The sequence below is a fragment of the Aquarana catesbeiana genome, linkage group LG01, assembly GCF_042186555.1.
Source record: "Aquarana catesbeiana isolate 2022-GZ linkage group LG01, ASM4218655v1, whole genome shotgun sequence".
Lineage (NCBI taxonomy): Eukaryota > Metazoa > Chordata > Amphibia > Anura > Ranidae > Aquarana > Aquarana catesbeiana.
This window is the reverse complement of record NC_133324.1, coordinates 241,504,263-241,513,977: the sequence shown is the minus strand read 5'-3', so window position 1 is coordinate 241,513,977 and position 9,715 is coordinate 241,504,263. Positions and strand designations below refer to the sequence as shown.

General features: G+C 42.6%; 1 protein-coding gene across 2 annotated transcripts in view; it reads right to left on the bottom strand.

The window, feature by feature from the left end:
• Positions 1-2,803: 2,803 nt before the first annotated feature.
• RNF34 (ring finger protein 34) overlaps positions 2,804-9,715 on the bottom strand; it is a 53,225-nt gene continuing 46,313 nt past the window's right edge. For both annotated transcript variants that reach the window (XM_073626638.1, XM_073626644.1), the window contains 2 exons: positions 3,456-3,485; positions 2,804-3,025 (listed from right to left, as the gene is read on the bottom strand). In XM_073626638.1, coding sequence (XP_073482739.1) covers positions 2,838-3,025; positions 3,456-3,485 — 218 coding nt within the window. In that variant the 3' untranslated portion in view covers positions 2,804-2,837. The remainder of the gene's footprint in view (positions 3,026-3,455; positions 3,486-9,715) is intronic.

Genomic DNA, 9,715 nt, shown 5'->3' with positions numbered 1-9,715 from the left:
AGTGGGCAAAGCTCCATTTCAGACCTCTGCAAAGTTTCCTGTTAAAAACCTGGAATCACCAGCAGGATTCACTAGTGAAGATCCCTACTTCAGTGAAAAGGAGTCTTTGGTGGTGGAAGGACCAGACAAGATATTCAGAGGGTCTGTTATGGTCCTTCCCAAACCAGGTGAGGTTGACAACCGATGCCAGTTCCTGGGGTTAGGGGGCTCATATGAACGGTCGGTGGGCCCAGGGCTTGTGGGCCACAAAAGATGCACTGAGGTCCTCAAATTGGAGGGAACTAAAAGCTATAGAGATAGCCTTACTGACCTTTGCGAAAGAAGTCCAGGAACAGCATACTCAGATCCTGTCAGACAACGCCGTGGCGGTGGCCTACATAAACAGACAGGGGGGAACCAGAAGCAAAGTTCTGCAAATCCTAGCAAAAGGCATTCTAAGTTGGGCAGAGCTCCATACTCTATCCTTATCCGCGGTCCATTTAAAAGGGACCCTAAACAGAGTTGCGGACTTCCTAAGCAGGAACCAGGTATTAGAAACGGAGTGGCAATTGAATACAGAAGTCTTCCATTTGATAGTGCAGAAATTGGGGCGCCCAAGAGTGGATCTCTTTGCGACCCAGGAAAACTCACAAGTGTCTTGTTTCTTCTCCCTGAACAGGAACGAGGCATCACTGGGAGTGGATGCTCTGGCGCACAATTGGAAATTTCACCTCTGTTACGCATTCCCCCGTTTCAGCTTATCCCTCTGGTCATAGCAAAACTCAGGAAGGAGGATACAACAATGATCCTCATCACTCCCTTCTGGCCCAAAAGGCCTTGGTTTTCATCCCTTCTTCAGATGCAACTAAAACCGTACTGGCACCTTCCGTTAAGGAAAGACCTTCTGTTACAAGGTCCTCTGCTTCAACAGGAAGTAGCAAAACTAAAACTGACGGCCTGGCTACTGAAGAACAGCTCTTGAAGAGAAAAGGTTTCTCGGATAGATTGGTGGCTACCCTCCTATCCAGCAGAAAGAAGGTTACAAGAGCAATATATTCCAAAGTTTGGAAAGTCTTCAACTCCTGGTGCACAGCATCTGACAGATCACCAAAACAAACTTCTTCTGTTCTTGAGTTCATGCAAGAAGGAGCGGACAAGGGCCTAGCGGTCAGCACCCTCAAGGTTCAAGTTGCTGCGCTGAGGGTATTTCTGGAAAAATCCATTTCATCAGAACCCTTAGTAATTAGATTCTTCAAAGCTCTCACCCGGTCTCGACCAGTGCTGATCAAAAGCTGTCCAGCATGGGACTTATCGGTTGTTCTTCAGGCCCTGACCAAGGAACCTTTTGAACCCATTAATTTAGCCTCCCTGAAATTAGTTACTTTGAAAACAGTTTTTTTAGTGGCTGTTACAACAGCTCAAAGAGTAAGTGAGCTGCAAGCCTTATCAATCAGGGAGCCTTTCTTTTCCATCTTTTCAGACCGAATTGTTCTGAAGACGGATCCTATTTTTTGCCGAAAGTCGCTTCGGTCCAGAATCGAACCCAGGAGATAATACTTCCTACCTTTTGTTCTAATCCATCGGGTAAGAAGAAAGAAGAATTCCATACCCTGGATGTTAAAAGAGCAGTCTTGAGTTACTTGGAAAACACTAAAGACTTTAGATGTTCAGATGCTCTATTTGTTTTATTTTCCGGTAATAAAAAAGGAAGACAAGCTTCTAGAGGAACCATTGCCAGATGGTTGAGAATGGCTATCTCAGAAGCCTATTCCTTTACAGGTCAAGAGAGTCCAGTGAATGTCCGGGCTCATTCTACAAGAGCTTTGGCGGTGAGTTGGGCAGAAAAGGCTGGCGCCACCCCCGAACAAATCTGTAAGGCAGCTACTTGGACAAGTCTGACAACCTTTGCCCATCATTATAGGTTAGACCTCATGATGGCTGGGGACCAGGCTTTTGGAAGAAAAGTCTTACAGGCTGTTGACCCACCCTAAATGAAGCAAGTCTCGATTATCCTCTCGGGTGCTGTCCTGAAAGACGTTTTGGAAAATTGCAAGTTAGACTTACCGGTAACTTGTTTTCCAATAGGCTTTCAGGACAGCAGTAACCCGCCCTTTTTTTATGCTAATGCTGTAATACTATGATATAACTGTCGCTTATGTGTTGCAGCTGGGGCTGGAGTTCTCTACAAACAACTGACGAGGCAACGTGGAGGAATCCAATTAAAGACTTAATTGATGAGGTGTTTCCTGTGGGAGGAGGAGTCATGATCTCTCGGGTGCTGTCCTGAAAGCCTATTGGAAAACAAGTTACCGGTAAGTCTAACTTTTTTTTTTTTTTTTTTTACATCTGACTTCATAATACGTGTGTACTAGGCTTTAGAGCAGGGATATGCAATTAGCAGACCTCCAGCTGTTTCAAAACTACAAGTCCCATCATGCCTCTGGGTGTCATGCTTGTAGTTGTCAGTCTTGCTATGCCTCATGGGACTTGTAGTTCTGCAACAGCTGGAGGTCCGCTAATTGCATATCCCTGCTTTAGAGAATTTTAAATGCTCCACTTTAAGATTTGAAAATCATCAGTAATGTAATGTGGATATTTACTTTAATAAATGTGTTTTTAGCTTTCCATTCCAGTAAATTTTTTATTTCTTAGAATGAGAGCATTCATTCCAGATTCATAAACACACACCAGCATGCAGTTGTCTGAACACTTCTCATGTATACATCCTAACTATATTACAAAACATCTCTAACAACATATCACTCAGAAGCTATACAGAAAACCATTTTTCCTTTTTTACACACTTTGAGCCCCAAGACGAAGAGCCAAATCACACACATTTTATTTGGTCTGGATATTTAAGATTTGAAGACGTGAACAGCCCGCACCACGTACTGTCGGCAGATTGGACACTCGCTCATCCTCTTGCCACATTTGGTACACGTTACCATATGGCCACACTCCAGGAGAACGCAATCGATTAAAGCATCCATGCAAATACGGCAGAGGTTATCGTCATTACCAGTCAGCTGCAGCCGATCTCGTTCTAAAAGAGACAGATATGTTAGAAATTGTATCCAGAAGGAGGTGGGGAGAGCTGCAAATATGAAAAATTATGATGGGCACAGAACCCATATTACTTCATGAACAGACTAGTGTTATAATGAGTAAGAGTATCCATGGGCATGAGAGAATGTTTTGTTCTTGCTAGGCAACCATCTCATGTCTGGGTGGTTCTGAAACCCTTCCCAACCAGTATTATCCCTCCCCCTTCCACTGTTGATTTTACACATGAAGACAAGCCCAGGGAAAAAAAAAAAAACAAACAAGAGAAGATACATCTCTCTCCTTTATATTTTCTATATCCCACAAAGTCCTGCAGCCAGCTGGTTTTGACAGTGCAGATTTACTTTATGGGGAAAACGAAAATGCAGATCTCTGGTGTTCAAGTTTTGTTAAGATAAAATGTAACTAACCTTGGTCAGGTCTGAATTCCAGATGTTCCACTGAAAAAGAAAAAAAAAATTTAAGATAACTACAAATATGATTATATAAATAACACCATACTTTTTTTAAAGCTGATTTTTATATAGAACGCACAAACTATATACAGATGTAGATTATGCACAGGATATTTTCAATTACACATGAAAGCCAATGCAAAAATTGTTCTGAAACAATACAAGTGCAGCTACTGGATAAGAATTCCTTCCTAGATGATTCTCTAGGTGGCAGCAGTGACAATGGATCAATTTGCTAATTCACTCACTCAGCCATACAGAACGTAGTGAGAATATAAATCTGCAGTAAAAAGCCAAATGTACTCTCCCCATAACTGGAGGTATATCTAAAGAGTGCCTTTAGCACACAGAGAGAAAAAGAAGTAGCAGAGGAAGGAACAGCTGTGCACAGGGTATCTCCTATGAGAAGTGTGCTCAAAGTTCTTTCCTATATGTGCCACTGCATCAGACTAGAGCAGCCTTTTTTTCAATCAGTGCCATAACAAAATGCCCAAAAATTGTCAATATGCTGGCAGGTGGATCAAGCCTGCCTTTTTATGTTACACAAGCCACGGATTGTTATTGTGCAGCTTTGGGCACGATATAGGCCAGCTGCCGGCGTTTTAACCACTTGCCGACCGCCTCACGCCGATGTACGTCGGCAGAATGGCACGGGCAGGCAGAATCACGTACCTGTACGTGATCTGCCTCTCGGTGCCCGAGGCGGTTGGCTTGTGTCTGGGAGCGATGAGAGGCGAGGGGGAGACCATCCATTCGTGGCCCCCCCCCCTCGCGATCGCTCCCAGCCAATCATGTTCTTCCTCTGGTGCTGTATGCTAAACAGCAGCAAAGGAAATGATGTCATCTCTCCTCGGCTCGGTATTTTCCGTTCCGGCGCCGAGGAGAGAAGACTTCATTGTGAGTGCACAACACACACAGATACACAGTAGAACATGCCAGGCACACATTACACCACCGATCCCCCCCCGATTACCCCCCAATCACACACCCCCCCGTCACACTAACACCAAGCAGTTTTTTTTTTTTCTGATTACTGCATGGTGTCAGTTTGTGACAGTTAGTGTGGTAGGGCAGTTAGTATTATCCCCCTTTAGGTCTAGGGTACCCCCCTAATAAAGTTTTAACCCATTGATCACCCCCCGTCGCCAGTGTCGCTAAGCGATAATTTTTCCGGTGACGCTAGTTAGGGAGGTAAATATTTAGGTTCGCCGTCAGCGTTTTATAGCGTCAGGGACCCCCATATACTATCTAATAAATGTTTTAACCCCTTGATTGCCCCTAGTTAACCCTTTCACCACTGATCACCGTATAACCGTTACGGGTGATGCTGGTTAGTTCGTTTATTTTTTATAGTGTTAGGGCACCCGCCGTTTATTACCTAATAAAGGTTTAGCCCCCTGATCGCCCGGCGGTGATATGCTTCGCCCCAGACAGCATCAGGTTAGCGCCAGTATCGCTAACACCCACGCACGCAGCATACGCCTCCCTTAGTGGTATAGTATCTGAACGGATCGATATCTGATCCGATCAGATCTATACTAGCGTCCCTAGCAGTTTAGGGTTCCCAAAAACTCAGTGCTAGCGGGATCAGCCCAGATACCTGCTAGCACCTGCGTTTTGCCCCTCCGCACGGCCTGGCCCAGCCCACCCAAGTGCAGTATCGATCGATCACTGTCACTTACAAAACACTAAACGCATAACTGCAGCGTTCGCAGAGTCAGGCCTGATCCCTGCGATCGCTAACAGTTTTTTTGGTAGCGTTTTGGTGAACTGGCAAGCACTAGCCCCAAGCAGCGTTAGGTTAGCGCCAGTACCGCTAACACCCACGCACGCACCGTACACCTCCCTTAGTGGTATAGTATCTGAACGGATCAATATGTGATCCGATCAGATCTATACTAGCGTCCCCAGCAGTTTAGGGTTCCCAAAAACGCAGTGTTAGCGGGATCAGATACCTGCTAGCACCTGCTAGCACCACCTCGAACCGGTTACAGTTATAAAAGTTAGTTACAAAAAAAGTGTAAAAAAACAAAACACAAAAAATATATAAAATAAAAAAAAATAGTTGTCGTTTTATTGTTCTCTCTCTATTGTTCTGTTCTTTTTTACTGTATTCTATTCTGTAATGTTTTATTGTTATTATGTTTTATCATGTTTGCTTTTCAGGTATGCAATTTTTTATACTTTACCGTTTACTGTGTTTTATTGTTAACCATTTTTTTGTCTGTAGGTACGCAAAAAAAAAAAAAAAAAAAAGAGTACCTGTCACTACCTATTGCTATGATAGGGGATATTTACATTCCCTGAGATAACAATAAAAATGATTAAAAAAAAAAAAAAAAAAAAAATGAAAGGAACAGTTTAAAAATTAGATAAAAAAGCAAAACAATAATAAAGGGAAAAAAAAAAAAAAAAAAGCACCCCTGTCCCCCCCTGCTCTCGCGCTAAGGCGAACGCAAGTGTCGGTCTGGCGTCAAATGTAAACAGCAATTGCACCATGCATGTGAGGTATCACCACGAAGGTCAGATCGAGGGCAGTAATTTTAGCAGTAGACCTCCTCTGTAAATCTAAAGTGGTAACCTGTAAAGGCTTTTAAAGGCTTTTAAAAATGTATTTATTTTGTTGCCACTGCACGTTTGTGCGCAATTTTAAAGCATGTCATGTTTGGTATCCGTGTACTCGGCCTAAGATCATCTTTTTTATTTCATCAAACATTTGGGCAATATAGTATGTTTTAGTGCATTCAAATTTTAAAAAGTGTGTTTTTCCCCCAAAAAATGCGTTGCTGCGCAAATACCGTGTGAAAAAAAAATGAAACACCCACCATTTAATCTGTAGGGCATTTGCTTTAAAAAATATATAATGTTTGGGGGTTCAAAGTAATTTTCTTGCAAAAAAAAATAATTTTTTCATGTAAACAAAAAGTGTCAGAAAGGGCTTTGTCTTCAAGTGGTTAGAAGAGTGGGTGATGTGTGACATAAGCTTCTAAATGTTGTGCATAAAATGCCAGGACAGTTCAAAACCCCCCCCCAAATGACCCAATTTTGGAAAGTAGACACCCCAAGCTATTTGCTGAGAGGCATGTCGAGTCCATGGAATATTTTATATTGTGACACAAGACAATTTTTTTTTTTTTTTTGCACAAAGTTGTCACTAAATGATATATTGCTCAAACATGCCATGGGAATATGTGAAATTACACCCCAAAATACATTCTGTTGCTTCTCCTGAGTACGGGGATACCACATGTGGGAGACTTTTTGGGAGCCTAGCCGCGCACGGGATCCCGAAAACCAAGCACCGCCTTCAGGCTTTCTAAGGGCGTAAATTTTTTATTTCACTCTTCACTGCCTATCACAGTTTCGGAGGCCATGGAATACCCAGGTGGCACAAACCCCCCCAAATGACCCTATTTTGGAAAGTAGACACCCCAAGCTATTTGCTGAGAGGTATAGTGAGTATTTTTCAGACCTCACTTTTTGTCACAAAGTTTTGAAAATTGAAAAAAGAAAAAAAAAATGTTTTTTTCTTGTCTTTCTTCATTTTCAAAAATGAATGAGAGCTGCAAAATACTCACCATGCCTCTCAGCAAATAGCTTGGGGTGTCTACTTTCCAAAATGGGGTCATTTGGGGGGGTTTTGTGCCATCTGGGCATTCCATGGCCTCCGAAACTGTGATAGGCAGTGAAGAGTGAAATCAAAAATTTACACCCTTCGAAATCCTGAAGGCGGTGATTGGTTTTCGGGGCCCTGTACGCAGTTAGGCTCCCAAAAAGTCCCACACATGTGGTATCTCCATACTCAGGAGAAGCAGCTGAATGTATTTTGGGGTGCAATTCCACATATGCCCATGGCCTGTGTGAGCAATATATCATTTAGTGACAACTTTTTGTAATTTTTTTTTTTTTTTTTCATTATTCAATCACTTGGGACAAAAAAAGTATTCAATGGGCTCAACATGCCTCTTAGCAATTTCCTTGGGGTGTCTACTTTCCAAAATGGGTCATTTGGGGGGGGGGGGGGGGGTTGTACTGCCCTGCCATTTTAGCACCTCAAGAAATGACATAGGCAGTCATAAACTAAAAGCTGTGTAAACAACATCAAAAGAAAGCTCTATTTGTGGGAAGAAAAGGACACAAATTTCGTTTGGTTACAGCATTGCATGACCGCGCAATTAGCAGTTAAAGCGAAGCAGTGCCAAACTGTAAAAAGTGCTCTGGTCAGGAAGGGGGTAAATCCTTCCGGGGCTGAAGTGGTTAACAACTGTCTCAACCAACCTCATCGGTTGATAAATAAGGAGCACGTCGGGTGCCTGCACAGCATCCTTGTTTGCTCCTTTTTTTTATCACTACTGGGGTCATGTTAGCTGCACAAGGAAGAAAAACCAAGAGAGAAAAGATCCATTGGAATACTAGTCAGTATCAGTGTACAAAAGGTATATTTTTATTGTAAAAATAAACCTCTAATATGTGTGCTACATGTGTGTATGCTGCCGCGTTACGTAAGTTTATTAGTTGTTTTTTTCACATTTTAAACTGGGGTGTCTCAAGATTAGGTGCATCATTTTAAACGGTGTCTGAACTGAAAAAAGGTTGAGAAACACTGGACTAAACCATCACTGTGGATAAACTGTACTACTGCTATCTCATTTAGATGCAAGTTTTAGCATGAACATTTTCTTACAAACATATGACTTTGCATAGCACAAAGCAGTTCCTCTTTTCTTTTTTTTCTTTATTTATTTTAGTTTAGTTTATTGAAATAAGGCTGATACATCAATACACGATATATAGAGATAGAATAAATCCTGACGGATAGACATGTGTGTTGATGTCAAAATAGAATAAAGGATACCATGTTTCTCCTAAGACTTTTGAGAGTGAGAGTGTGCAACCAAACCAAGAAAGGAAATGTAACAAAAGACACTGTGCAGTAATTGAGTGTATCAGAGTGTATTTTTTAAAAAATATTTTACCATTTAAATTAAAAATAATTGGATTTTTTATAACAGCTTACCTGTAAAATCCTTTTCTTTCGATGGATATCACGGGACACAGAGCCTCAGTAATTACTGATGGGTTATATAGGTATCACTGGTGATTGGACACTGGCACACCCTATCAGAAAGGTCAACCCCCTATATAATCCCTCCCCTTGCAGGGATACCTCAGTTTTGTAGCCAAGCAATATAGTGTATTAGAAGAGGGGCGGGACCTCTGTGTCCCGTGATGTCCATCGAAAGAAAAGGATTTTACAGGTAAGCTGTTATAAAAAATCCTATTTTCTTTCTCGAACATCACGGGACACAGAGCCTCAGTAATTACTGATGGGATGTCCCAGAGCAATGCTACCTGAGGGGGGGAATCACAACCAAGTAGGGTGCAATCAGACCTGAGGACCTTGTACCGCTGCCTGCAGCACACTACGCCCAAAGGCGATATCCTCATGCCTTCTCACATCCACTTGATAGAATCTGGTGAATGTATGGACTGAAGACCAGGTTGCGGCCTTGCAGATTTGAGCCATAGAGGCTCGGTGACGCACTGCCCAAGAAGCACCAATAGCCCTTGTGGAATGTGCCCTAATCTGAAACGGAGGAATCTTCTGTTTCAAACCGTAAGCCTGAATAATCAACTGTCGAATCCATTTAGAAATGGTAGCTCTTGACGCTGCCTGTCCTCTATTGGGACCGTCTGGCAGTACGAACAAAACATCCGTTTTGTGAATCTGAGCAGTTGCCTCCAGATAGGCCCTGACTGCTCTTACTACATCCAACGAATGTAGTGATCTCTCTTCCGGAGAACAGGGATCTGGAAAAAAGGAAGGCAGAACAATGTCCTGGTTTAAATGAAAATCTGAAACCACCTTCGGTAAAAAACTAGGATGAGGGCGCAGTACCACTCTATCCTTGTGTACAATCAAATAAGGCTCCTTACAGGAAAGGGCTGCTAATTCTGATACTCTTCTAGCAGAAGAAATGGCAACCAGAAAAATTAACTTCCTTGTCAACAAGACCAAAGAAATCTAACGTATTGGTTCAAAAGGCTGTTTCTGTAACACAGACAGAACCAAGTTCAAGTCCCAGGGGTTTAGGGGCGCCTTAACCGGAGGATTAAGACGCGTCACCCCCTGTATAAAGCTTCGGACCAAAGAATGCGAAGCAAGTGGCCGTTGAAATAATACTGATAAGGCCGAGATCTGGCCCTTGATGGTA